Consider the following 15089-nt stretch of genomic DNA (forward strand, 5'->3'; position numbering starts at 1 on the left):
CAATATTTCGTGGGGACTTTCATGCGGGTTTAATAGCTTTAGTCAAAGTTACATCTATTTACATAAGGATCTAAATAGTTGCTCAACAAAAGCTTAAAGTTGACAATTGCAATTAATATTATAATAAATTAATTCGCTTAAAAATTGCCTACATAAGCATCTAATTGCTAAACAAAAGCAACTAGAAATTGAGCTTCTCTAGAAAAACATAGATCTGGACAAATATCTACACTGCTTCGATCGAGTACTCGGAGTTCAATGTTATTAATTTCAAGTATTTTTTAAGAAGAGTATTTGAAATACTGACCTGGGTTTCGGCAAACAGCAAGTTCTGACCAGGATGACCGCCAACCTTCTCAGGCATCCAGGTGGAGAGAATGACAGGAACGAGAAGTGTGTCATCGTGGTCCAAGCAGGGTCCCACACTGTGCAGTGCTGCTCCCAGTCCAGGTGCCCCTATCAATCAATCAACCAAAAACTCATATTAGAAAGGTGAGGGCTCTGAAAAAGTTGAAGTCTTGGAGCATGTTATGGGTCGATTGAATGAAAACTAGAATCTATTGTCTAGCACCTAGTCATTAGTTCTAGCTATACAAATACTTATTAGTTCTTTAACAAAAAGTTAAAGTCTTGGAGTTTGTTAAGGGTCGATTGAATGAAAACTAGAATATAGTGACTAGCACCTAGCTAGCTATACATTAATTCTAGCTATACTATTCTATACAAATAGTTATTGGTTCTAGCTATTTAATCTAATAAGATTATACAGCTGACTCGAATCCTAGCAATCCTTTTGCTTGTAATTTAAAAAAACGATGTATCCTGAAGAACTTATTTTACAAATCTAAAAATAATGACTGCAAAAAAGCTTTCATTTGGCAAAAACGAGCTATCAGAACAATTTGTAATATAAAAAACTATGTATCCTGTAGAACTAAAAAATAATGACTTTGGCATGTATCTTCATTTTTAAAAACTCGATTTATGTCAAGGAAAATTTAAATCAGTTCACTTCCAATCATACTGTTCATACATTTCATACGAGACATAGATATGACTTGGTAACACAGAGTGTAAGACTAAGCAAAACATTGAAAAGCAATGTTTATACAATTTAAATTGTATAATAAGCTGCCTTTATCCATTAGATTGTTGCCGCTGAACAGTTTTGAAATAAATATTTCTGGAGGATATTACTCAACAGATGAGTATCTAAATTGTAATGATTTTATAAAAGTGAAAAATTGACTGAATTATTTAAAAAAAGAAAATATTGTTAAACGGACGATGCCTATTGTAAAATTGTTTTATTTTATGGTAAATAAAGATATTGTATCTTGTATTCTTGAAAACTACTTAGAACCAGCAATATTGCTAGATTCTATTCAATCGACCTAATGTTTCTACTTTTTGATAGAAATCAATTCCTCAACTATAGGAGAATTGTTAAAAATCAGTCTGCAATGATGAGCTTACCACAAATATAATTTTAAAATAATCAATAATTGATTAATATTAACTAGAAGTGAAGAACTAATAAACATGAAGACGTTTGGGTATTGGAATCGAGCTTACCCAAGGCAAGAACAGACGGAGTAGGATGAAAGCCTTCGGATTCATCACTGAGCAGCATTGTTATCGGAGGGAGAACAACAATCTGATTCCAGGGCACAAAAAGCGTTTTGGTCACAGGCTGAAAGGGACTGCGTTGGAACTGCAAGGTGACAGCGCCTCCTCCATTCACCAGAACATCAAACCTGAAAACATCGTTCAAAACTTTGTAAAATTACAAAACTGAGGTGCAATATTAGTAATTCACATTGAGCCTCAAACATTTTCATTGTGCTTCAAGGCCGGTTCAGCCACTCAAACCCATCGTGCAACTTTTTACTTTTAAATTGCTAGCACAGCTGTCTACATGTTCATACTCATCGTCAAACCATTGACAAAATGTTTTACGAACGATAAGTTTTTGATCGGACGATTTGTTTGATAGCATAAATTGGACTATAACTATGAGCGTGTGGAACCGCCTTTACACTTTGCTCTGAAAATCACTAAAAGTGAAAAAAGTTGATCGTTGAACAAGTGGTTATGATTTAGAATACACAACGTATAATGTATATTGTTAAAAAGATGAATTCCTCAACCCTACGATTGTATAATATTCGAATTAACTTTTTTCTTCTCCATCGTAATTGAGCTCAACTGTTTTAGTAACAATTATGTTTAACTGTAGGCCTAATTTAGCATACCGTACCTGTTTTAGCAACAATTATGTTCAACTGTAATTTAGCATATCTGTTTCAGAAATGTTATATATGATCAACAAATATTTCTATCAATCATTAATTAATAAAAATATGTAGATGAAAAGTTTAGATTATGTCGCTCACCATCCTCCAGCTCTGGTCAGAGTGAATCCGAATCGAGAGTCTCTATCAACAGACACTCGAATTCCTATTATTCCCAAAGCTTGAGGCGAAAGTACTTGTCCACGAATAACTGACACTCTTCTGCAAAATGACGTAATAACAATGAAACATATTGGTTTAAACCAACAAAATGCTATTCCTATTCAACGTTTTAATCTGTTAAAATGGATGTGAAAAATTTACACTCTTTTTGAGCTTTCAAAATACGCTTATTGAACTTGGATACATTAAACACCAATCAATAGCGAAATATTGATTCTAGGTTTTTTTTATTCTACGGAAATATTCATATTATGTGCAATCATTTTGGAGATTCAAGACTTTTGTTATTATTTACACTTGTGAAATGTCGACTGCTAATTTAAAGCTGTACTCATAGTAATCCAATACCGTGATTTTATCATTTTTAGATAAGGGAGGATGTGAGTTGGCAAACTCAAGATTTGAAGGTATGAAAAATGTATCTTATACTGGATACATCTTTTAGCTTTACTTTATTTTGACTCATTAACGTGTTACATTACATTGCAGTTCTCTTAGATCAGGTGGATACTCAAGACAACAGGAGAATTATTCTCAAGACAACAGGAGAATTATTCTCAAGACAGACAGGAATTCTACGTATTCTCTTTGTAATATGAAATATACGAGAGGATGTCTAGCATTGGTTGCAAAAAGTCCAATGAGTGAATAGAGAGGAAGAAGTAGTTACGTAAGCTAGGGTTAGAAAATGAGTTCAAAGATTTTTTTTATTGATAGAGACTGGAGATGCCTAGCCTTATATAGTAAAGATACATGATGTACTGATGGCTTTTAATTCCAATTATTAGGTGCAAAACACATATTTAACTATACATATAAATGTTATTTAACCCTTGTTTTAAACTTGGTTGTGCCAATTCACATTCTACACATAATAATTGTGTAAGCGTGAAATAGATGTTCAAATTACATTCTAAATATAGCTTGAAATTATAGTTGAAGTACGGTAACCAAGAAATATGAAATCGGAGCACAGAATAATATACAGTACCGTAGCCTACTATAAATAAAGAGTTATGAATATTAGAATGTACAAAATATTTCGGTTACGATACTTTACTTCTAATAATAAAATGCATTTAAACTTGCAATTTGATGAATGCAATAAAGTTCATTAAATTAATAATTATTTATTGAATGATTCTGAAAAGGACCACTTCCTGCCACTAAATTGAACAAACAAGAACATCTTCACTTGACATCCTTAAGCCACACTCAATGGATCCAAAAATCTCTCTACAATCAATAGATGTATGACGATATTATTATTTATTGAATAGAACTATTGCTGGGAGGATTAAGGCATACTTTGATGCTTGCAATACAATTATATTTCTAAGTCACATGAATTACATCAATTTAATATTGAATCTATTACTGCTCTTGATATTAAATCTATCATGATCCATCAAGTTTTTGTTCCATCCATCATGTATTTTAGTAAATTGTTAATTAAAATAGTAAGACTGAATTGAATATAATTTAATAAGATTTCGATTCATCAATTTGTGTACAGTAAGATACTACAGCAGTTCAGAGACAAGCCTTGATATGCATTTTACCAATGTTATGGAATTAACTAGACTTATAAGGTTGTTTAATGTGCGATGAAGAAGCTAAGGGTCTGATGAAAGTACCCAACCGAACCTAAACAATAATCATAACAATTATTCAGATTTAAATTAATACGGTAACTATAAGGCTGAATATTGAATTTGAGACATTTGACAACATCAACATAATAACCAATTGGAGAGGAATTGGTATTAATATCTTTGAAACTAGAATTTCAATATGTTTCTATTCTTAGTGGTTTCCAAATCTAGAGAAGTAGGCCTAAAGGTAAAATGTAACGTGTGTCATTTGACAGTTTCTACTACATATTTTAGCGAGATAGGTAATTATCAAGTGCAATAGGCAGGGTAGTCTTAGAATATGATAGTATTTGGTACCTTTTTCAAATTTCTCATTCAGCATGCAGCTAGCAAAATAATAAAGCAAATATCTTTGCCACAGCATTATCATTCTGCTTAAAACTATATTATTGGCTATGTTGCTTTGTAAGATATACTATATATAGCCTCAATTTGCACATGTAGTAGGTACATTTATCAACAAAGGATAGTTTTTCTATGAGATAGGACAACGTAGGAGAAAATCAATGTATGTTAATTAATACCGGTAATTATCTTATAATAATCTAGAAAGGTTGAACATTTCTCGAATAGTTCATTATGTGGAATCTTTGAAAAATGCGACTTGAAATTTCAACTGTCTTCAACTACAATAGAAAATAGATTGGACTCATCTAAGAAGAAAGTAATTTATTAATACATGAGTGAAAAATTACTGCATTATTGGGGAATTTACTGGCAAAAAGGAATCCGAACGCTAAAATTTGCAGGTTTCAGAGTATAAAAGCACAAATATGCATTGTCTTTCAAAATATTAGCTGCAGTAGGTTGAAACATTGTACAGTTTTGTTACTAAGAACTGTTTTGATGATCATGATAATATCTAATGCGATCGGCTGAGAGATATAATTAAAACTCTAAAAATGTAATCGAAAAGATTCGATTAATTTCATCATTTTATTAATAGAAACTTTACTTCTAGTCTAGAAACCAATACTACTACGCAGTTGAGGGAATAATATACATATTTAATTATACAATTATTATGTTGTAGCATTTGAAAAAGTGCGTTAGAACTGTATATAAATGTTCTTTCATCAGGAAAGTACGAATAAAATATAATACCACTCATTACATTTTTAGTAACAAAAATGTTGACGGTTCAAATAACTTTTCATAAAACATGGGTGAATTGAATTCAGTGATATTGAGAAATAAGTAAACACAAATAATAAAGTACGAGTATATAACATTAGTGTAAATATGATTTTCCAAAAATACATAAAAGAGAGTATGAGAGCTGTGATGTAATATAAGCTGCAAATTTAGATAAATATCACTAAAATATATTTAAATAGATCACTGGACCACTCAAGAGATACTATCGCATATAAATGTAAGATAGTTCTTTTTTTTCAATAAGCACATTAAACTATGCAAATCAACTAGACAACACTATTGAATGAAATGAAATGTTCAATGTCTATAAAGTGATTTCAGGGAATTCATATATTTTCATATATTTGCGACACTGTTGAATAAAAATAGAGAAAAGAGCTAGTATTTTTAAAATGATACTGAAGATATAAAAATCTTATAATGAAACTGAGCAATCAACATAGTAAGTTGATAACAGCAGATACTTTTAATAACGTAACAGTAAAGAAAATCAGTACTAATATTAATATCTTGCATTGTTATTCATGGGTTAGTTTTTTTTAATATGGAATAGAAAGCCAACCCCTCACTCAAAAATATACATGACAAGAATAAAATTGTGCAGACAAATATATACACTTTAAGCTGATTGTGAAGTTGACATCTTTCTTTGAATTATTTTCAAACTACAAATTTGACAAGTGATATAATATTTTTGTTCAAGTATATAGAAGTTAACAACTAAGTGTTAATGACTAATGTATTTTTAATGATACTTTTTTGGAATGTAGCTCGATGGTAAAACTACGTATATCACCCCTGAAATTCGTCAATTTTCAACAATAATAATTTTATGAAAAACAATGAACTGCCATACTTTAATCAAGCCACATAATGTATAAACTATTAGGAAATAGTTAGAAAAAGTATGTACAGTAAAACTCTTGAACACCTTCAAAATAATCATGGCATGATGCTTGAAGTTATCACTCTAAAACCTGCAAATACCAATCAACAAAATAATAGACAAACATTATTTGTATCAGTTGCTAAGAATGTAACTCCTATATATTTCACAAGGAATATGAACAGGTAATAAGGTAGTTGAAGACAATGTCAACATCAAGCACATTTTGTTGATAGAACAAATCAACAATTAAAAAAATATCTTAGAAACTAATCATATGGATGAAAAATTGTTGAAAGAAAAAAAAAGTTGAAATTAAAAATCTCTTAGAAGGAGAAGATGGAAGTGGGTGAGCAAAGTTTATCAGACAAACACAAAGACAGGGAGACACAAGGATCCTTCCAAGATGGCTGCCGGGAATTTTTCTGGTTATTTTTATTAGTACTGTATGTATTCGACACATACAGGTACACGATATTCAAAGCCCGAAACTTTCTTACTTATCATACATTACTTCATCCCTCCCAAGCCCCAAAAATTAAATTAAATAATTAAGCTATACTAACAAAGACAACATGTACAGACAAAAATGTTCCAAATAAATAATAAATTACACACATGGACGATACACTCACGTAACATAAAATGAAAAGTGAAAATAAAATGCACATAAAACATAGGACAGAACAGCAAACAGTGCAAGAAATAAAATGAAGAGACTGACAACACTTGCACATACAATAATGACAATAAATTACGGTAGGGAAATATGAATACAAAGGATTTTACTGTGTTCCAATGAGTAGATGCAAATTTCAAAGGAATGCCCACAAACATTCGATATCTGACTTCAATTTATTTAAAATGCTACAAGGCAATTTTCGATTAATTTGAATTTTCAAGTCGAAATGTTATCAATGAATAGAAAAGCATATTATTAATTCAGTCACCTTAAAACCGATTTATTTCGAGATGTGTAAACTACAACATTTTCAAGTGCTATCATTGGCTAGAGGATTACTTAATTGATGGTGACAATGTAAACCTGAAGCAGAAACAATGTTTGTCGATACAGTATAATAAACTGAATAGATACCAAAAATCAAATTGTTCGAGATTTTGCTAATAGGTAATAATTTGCTCAATGTTGATAATTTATCACTGGAACACAGTTATTCAAATGATGCTTGAATAAGGGCATTCTATGCAACATACACAAATGATGAATAAAAGTAAAAAGCAAAGTGATAAAAAAGAAGTTAACTCAATAAAAAAGCTACGAATATAATAGACATGAAGATTTTCTGATGTGAAAAGATACAAAAATATAACGAGCGATTCAAAAGAAAGTTTTAACCAATCAGATAAGTATAAGATGTTTGGGTTTTGTTTTATATTTGTCGTCGTTTGACTTACCGAGGTGTAAATGAGTTCCAGAATTGACTATACAAACTGAGCAAAGAGAAAAAAATGCTCTATTACCTAATTGAACTATTAAATTATACCTGGAGGTTGCTTTATACTTGAAATATCTATTTCTTTATCATTAAAAAAAAATCAACCGTACAGATTTTGGCTGTAAGAGTTGTGGAATTGAGATGAAATTTTTCTGATAAATTCATTTCGTGGAAGTAAGATTATTTATATGATCTATAAAGTAAAATAAAAATATAGAACTGAATAAATGTATGTGTTTTATACATTATATATTAAGACGTATGTACATCAAGTTCAAGTGAGAAAATTCACAGAAAATTGAATAGATTAAGAGGACATTTCCAAATTTTTGTGAAACGTTATCATGGTAGAAGATCTACAATTTTCAAGGGGTTTCAAGTGCAGTTATCGAAAGAATTGAAAGTTTATTGAAAAAATAATATTTTTTTGCCAAAACTATCCATGATGCACATACAATACTTAATTTTGATAATATACTTCTTTTCTTTATGATTTTTTTAATATTATGTAGATGTGAGATAGTTTATTTATTTGAATGAGTAGAACCACGTTTTCAATTTTTTTTGGGATTGTTAATATTGATTATGTTTGTAAGTAAGGCAATCCAAATTTCGAATTATATTTAACATGGGAATATTGTTTAAATTTTCAATTACATGATTTAAAATAGGAAAACTTTTATTTATTCCTCAACAAGGTTATGATTCATAAGTCACTAAGAACTTTATTTAAGTTGTAGAGAACGCAACCTCCAGGTTATTTAATCCTAGAATTAACTTGAATTATAAACATTATTGCATTTTATGACTATTTCATTAGCTTTTTTGAGATCCATGACAAAATACTAGAAAGAAACAAACACTCTTTATAAAAATTAGAACTCCAAAAGAAAATGATAAATATTCTCGTTCCATGCCATTGCTGAGAACATTTATACAGGTCGGGAATGGGATAGGTAAACATACACACAGAGTAGGAGCTGTCATGGAAATTCTCAGAACCGAATTCCTCTACTGTTTAATTATAATATATGTTTTGACCACGATTAGCCTACCCAGATTAAGTTTTCCTAAAAACTATTTCGCGAGTTTTATGACAACCATAAGACGTCACACACAAAAATACAAACTTACAAGACATCACATGTGGAATTCAAGAAAATAACAAAAAATATTCAATTCAATAATTCTGAAATCAGAAACTTTTGGCAGTGCTCAGATGACAGTAAAAGAGAAATACTTTTAATGTTTTAACATTGCCACTGTTTCCTTCTTAGTAATGGATAGTATTCAGAGTAAATTAGATGAGATAAATACATTCCATGACGGAGCATACTAATCGAAATTAAAATGTTCAAATATTAGTTTTTGAATATAAGGATCATATTTATGGACGATTCTTAAATTAATGGCCGCATTTATGGACGATTCTAGAAACGAGCTTAAGGAAATTTCAGTTTGGTAACCTTTTAACCAAACACTAGGATAATGGTCGAGATCGGTTCCTATTATTGGTTGCTAGGCGAATAAACCGAGCTAAGGTTCGTCCTTAAAATCGTTTAAATAAAGAACCGACTTCAGCCCTGAAACATAGCTAAGCACGCTTTGTTGCCTGGCAACCAATCAGTAAGATTATAGTATTTGCTTGCTGGATTACAAAATCCTGTTAGCTAAGTTTCAATTCGTTTTCAATTATTTTTGACAACACTAAAGCCAAGTTTTTGATTAAAAGTTATTAACATTTAGTACTCACAAGTGGAGCGCTTTCGGATTTTTAAATCCATTTTCAATCCAATTCTCAGAGTGCTGGATTTAAAAATCCGAAATAGCTTCACAAGTAAGAACCGTTTTCAATTACTTTTACTCAAAAACTTGACTGTAGTGTCGTCAAAAACAGTCCCAAAACGAATTATTAACTAGTAGTTCGTCATGGAAAGTGAAATAGTTTCAATCTTGAAATGATCTATTAATACAACCCTAAATGAGACCGTGTGCGAATACCATTAATTAAAATAATTCAACATGATACTTTCGGTTGTAGATCCCAATTTATCAATTTTTTAATCAACGATTCTCAACAATAGTCGGTATAGTTGTTATACACGTATTAAATGTATTTATATAATGCAATTCGATTTAAGAAATAGAACTGCCTGAAGTATATGACCCCCAAATTTTGAATTGCAAAACGATCGATTGAATGAAACTACGTAGAGCATGCAATTAGGTGCTTTAAATTTATATACTTTGCTCACCATGATTAACGGACTACCGTCAGTTAAAACTAGAACTAGTAGTCTCATGTCAACTAGAACTGTGCAGTTGAAAAGTGAGCTGTGTTCCAGTGGCAATGTTATGATATGAGTAAGTTTGAGCTATCAACAGCAAATATATATTAACTTAATATATGTCAACATATATCCAAACCTACAATTACTCTGACAATATTAACTTGAAGTGGAGAAATATCACCAGAAACATAAAACAGAAACAGAAAGAACTAAAATAATAAAAAGCTCTAAAAGCAAATCACCAAGATGTAAATGAATAAGTTTTAGCTGGCAATGAAAAATAAATAGTAGAAACTGTGTCTTATTTCCAATAAAAGGCCAACAGTTTGCTGAATGAAAAGTGGAGAGCTTGAAATTGGAAATTCAACATTCAACTGCAGATAACAGAAGAAGCTCGATACCCAACGTTTTTCATTCGCGATTCATGTCTAACATTTTATTCAATCAGACTGATTACGATTCGAGAATATTCAGGGACAAATCTTCATTAAAATCGAGAAATATAGCCCTCTTGAATATATTTTTAGAAACTAGAACAATGATAATACCCATAATCACTTGAATTTTTCAAAACTAGGAAGTTGATCAATTGAAGTATGTGATAAAGATCCAATCCAGTAGGAAAGACTACCGATATTATTTATTTTCGTCTATATGCCAAAGAAGTTTTCTTTTAGATATGAACACAAATTTGATAAAGAATGAAAAATACCCATAGATGTCTATGCAGAATGTTTACTCAATAATCATTAATAAAAAAATATTGAAGCTTGAAGTACCCTTTATTATATTACAACGACTAGTTTCGACCATGACTTGGGTCAATTTCAACTTGAAAATGGTCGAAACTAGTAGTCGTTGTAATATTTTAAATAATAAAGGGTACTTCAAGTTTCAATATTTCTTTATTAATTTATAAAAGTAGCCCATTCAAGTGAAGTGTTTTTCAATAATCATTCTATACTTATTTATGTAATTAATAGAAATGATAGATTCTCATTATTATTCGTGAAGATTACCCAGAAAGGTATAAGTAAAGTATATTTTTACTAGGATAAGATGTTTTTTCTTCTGAACCGATCCCCAAGTTCTCTTTCGTAGATGAAAGGGAAGCATGAATATCTCATTGATGGAATAAGTAATGAATGAAAAACTATCAGTTGTGAAATAAAGTTGAACGACCCATTTCCCCAAAGAAATTACAACATATTAAACCACTGAGCTGAGCGCTTCTGCAATAATTCATTTTGAGCTTGGACAAATAAAGCATGAATAATTAATTTATAAAATAGCAATTCTTCATAATTGGATTGGTTTCATCTGAAGGCACTGCTTCAAATAAAACTTTTGTAAAAATCACCAATATTTTTGAACATCAGGACAATTTTTGATGAGTTTAATTAGTGTAAGCTCAATATCAGTTGAATCACATTTGAATGTGTCACGAAATGAATACTCCATTGTTTCATTCAACAGCTGGTGGCCGATCATTAAAAACATAAAGTACTTTGTTGTTCCTCATGAATGTTCCTCGTACCTATTCGTTATGTTGTCTCAAAAATAATTTAAAATATTTCAAAAAGTGTTCTTCGAATGAATGAATGAATGAGATACTGGTACCCAATAGTACTTCCAAGTTGAAAAAACCTGGAATTTGGAAGAAACCGTAGTTGTTGTTTACAAAAACTACTTTCAAGGCGAGCCTCTTTGGATGTAAGCTGAGACGATACGACACAGAACATCACAGAGGAGTTTCGAGTCAGTGGTTCAGGGATAGAAGGTTGGGTGATGAGGTAGTTTCACACACACACATTTGGAGAGGGTTATCAATTTGAAAGGATTCTTAATTGCTCAAATTAATTATTGCTTTTTATGAATATACAGCTGCACAAATTGACTAATTTCATGATTAGTACAGCAAAGAGAATAGAATGACAATGATAAATGATCTATTACATTGATATACGATCTATATCAATGATATAAAATACTATTTTTACAATATTCGTATTCACCCAAAGTTTGGAAACTTTATAATTGATATGGAATATACACATTTGAAAATCAACTCATGAAATAAATGCCAAAACTGGCAACAAATGCAAGTGGTATGATTTTCCAAGAAATAGTTTGTAGCCTATTCAATCGATTATTATCTTACTTCTCTGGTCCTTATAAATTGTAAAGGTCCATGAAAATGATCTATCAATGAATTTATATTCAAAGTAAATAGCTATGAGATGACTGAGAAATTTGTTAAGTTACTTTCACAGCAACAGAAATTTTCTTCTAATTTAGAGCAATTTGAGAATCCTTAGAGAATGGAAAAATAAAGGACATATGGAAGGTAAGAAATAAAAAGAGGTTGAGATCAGGTATTGAGATTGAATGAAACAGAAAAAGGACAACACAAATGTGAGAAGAAGAAGAATAAAATAATTCAACATGAAATAAATACCACAAATTATTCTAAGTTTTGATTTGTGCATTTGTTCTATTTGTATTGTTCAGTGCAAATGATTCAACACTTCCAAAGAATACATTCAATAGATAATATATTCTCATTGAAAGAGATTAGTATCTGTTAAACTTTTTTAAATTGAATGATTTGACTGAAAAGTTTTGTTCTGATAGCAATACAAAGTTGCAATAAACTAAATGCGAATATTTCCAATAAGTGAAAAAACATTGCACTTTATCAGTCAAGTGATAGTTGATTCAAGGGAATAGAATAATTCAATTACCAGTGTATATATGAAGAACATTTGCATCATAGAGTAAGATAATAATTCTGAACTCAAAACCGATGTAAGGTCGTTAGAATATGACACCTTCAGCTCAAAGGTTTATTGGAAACTTATTAGGACTTATAACTTCTGAAAATATCAATAAGCACTTGACACTTCAGAAAACATGCCACATTTGAATTTAATGATGAACAATAATAATTTGATGAATGATTATCCAAACTTCAGTGGTCTTCAGAACTCGTATCCAAATCATCAATTGTTAATATGTTCGCAGATTGAAAGCGTCTATCAATTATTATGAGAGAATGAATTTTTCACTGATTGGAAATATTTACCACAGCAAGTACCTTAGTAGAGATTGATGAATAAATAATTGCATATTCAGTAATTAGTTTCAAATACATTGGTCTGTATCTTCTAATATTATTTCAATTCCAGTAAAACTTTGAAAATTCTTCCTAATTAACTGCAAGTTTTCTTCCATAATAATTTATGAGCATAATGTAAAATTATAGAAAACATACCTCTCAGTGTATTCATCCTTATGAACATAACTTTGCACTGAGTTTTCCTCGACAAGGAACTTGACGCGTTGGTAGAACGAGGCGGTGACAGACGGTGGTTGCTTGCGCAGTAGAACCTCGACCGGGTCGTTCGACGCCAGACACATTATGTGATCGCGGCACACCGGATGAGTGCAGCATTCACTGTCCGAGCAATCCGCCATGCCATCTGCTCGAATACACATCAACAGTAGTTATATCCAAGCGATTCTTAGGTAACTACTATCATTATTGAGGTATTGTCCATTAGTTTGTAACAATAAATACTCATATATTCAACGAAACAAAAATTAAGTTCATCTTTCCGTCACATCATCTTGATAGTATAGAACTTCACTTGTTGTATAATGGATTGATTTCCTCATAAAATACAAAGCATAGGGTATCACATTGTTTTCAGAGAACTGTAATACCATACTGTAACGGTACAGTAATACACAGTAAACTGCGAACAAGAATAACTTTTTAGTTTAAAGAGAGTTGAAAATGTTTAAGGTACTTATCTATTAATAATATATCTTGTTACATAACAGACAACAAAATTTGTATAAGTGATTATATGTTATATCACACTTGAATTATCTCGGATCAGAAATTGTTTAAACCCAAAGCAACAATGTTGCTACTTTTTGATTTGGCTCCAAATAAATGTATATTGAAATGACTGACAAAAAGACAGGGGACGAGTCAAAAGTTAGGAATTATACCTGAATTCCTATATCTAAAATCTAATTAATTAATATTCTCTATATCAAGATTACCATTGGATTGCAACACATAGCCAACAACAGTAATTTTCTATCGAGGTAGCTCCACCATTCACTTCAACACATTTCAATTTTCTCCCAATCAATATGGTTGTAGCTGAGTATGAGAAGTATGGTAGTACTGATTGTATGAATAGTCGATTGGTTTATACGCTGGCTTTATAATTCAGAGATCCCAGGCCGCCTAAAATGTACTTTTTTCAAGCCACTCCAGTGTTTTGAATGGATGCAATAGGCTCGGCTGCCTAAATACAGTCGTTAAGTCATGTTAGAGGACCTGAAGACTCCGACTTCATCAAGCCATGTCACTCCATATTAATAACATGCATATAAAGTGTTCGAATGAATATAGGAATTTAGCTCTCCATAAGATTTGTAACATTAAACCTGCAGAACTTTATTGATTTCATCATTTTATAAGGAAAAGCAACCTTAGAAACATCAAAAACCGTGTAAACTTTCAGCATGACCTCTATTTATCACATGGAGCACATCAAGTTCATAGCTTTCTTTCCCAAAAACCACTGTTAACTTTGTCTTCAGAAATTCAATCCTGCTTCTTAATTTGGAAGATTAATTTGGTGATTGGAAGCAGTCACAAGTAGGCCTACACGCTATCCTTACTGAATCTACAAAGGTGAAATAAGCAAAAGGTCAATGCTAAAAAAATCTGGTGTGGTGCACTCAAGCAACTTTCCTTGCCGTTATGAAAATTGATCACCTGACGCTAGTGTACTCGCGTATCTCAAGTCTACTACTCAAAGATATGAGACAGCTGGTGATAGGTCAATAACGCTGGAAACACACGAGGTCTGCTATCTCTTCGTAGTGAATGATTTAATAGAACCAACAGTTTGCAATTTAATAATCACATTTTCTCGGATTTCAAACTTATTTTCAATTTTAGGTGGAAATGTTACTGGACATTAATTGCAAAGATTTTCATGCTCAATCTTTTCCACTTGAAATTTTTCGTTTAAATTGTATATGAAGGCTGATAATTGAGAATCTAAAATCAAACTTTGCATAGATGGGGTGAAGCTCCTGAAATTTTTACAGATATAGGACTTGTTGCAGTTGATAGA

General features: G+C 31.1%; 1 protein-coding gene across 1 annotated transcript in view; it reads right to left on the reverse strand.

Moving 5' to 3' along the window:
• LOC111053303 (teneurin-a) overlaps positions 1-15089 on the reverse strand; it is a 419100-nt gene that overhangs the window by 45244 nt on the left and 358767 nt on the right. The window contains exons 18-22 of the mRNA XM_039422899.1: positions 13199-13406; positions 7593-7628; positions 2397-2516; positions 1576-1757; positions 308-456 (exon numbers count right to left, since the gene is read on the reverse strand). Coding sequence (XP_039278833.1) covers positions 308-456; positions 1576-1757; positions 2397-2516; positions 7593-7628; positions 13199-13406 — 695 coding nt within the window. The remainder of the gene's footprint in view (positions 1-307; positions 457-1575; positions 1758-2396; positions 2517-7592; positions 7629-13198; positions 13407-15089) is intronic.

Source organism: Nilaparvata lugens, chromosome 3 (assembly GCF_014356525.2).
Source record: "Nilaparvata lugens isolate BPH chromosome 3, ASM1435652v1, whole genome shotgun sequence".
Classification (NCBI taxonomy): domain Eukaryota; kingdom Metazoa; phylum Arthropoda; class Insecta; order Hemiptera; family Delphacidae; genus Nilaparvata; species Nilaparvata lugens.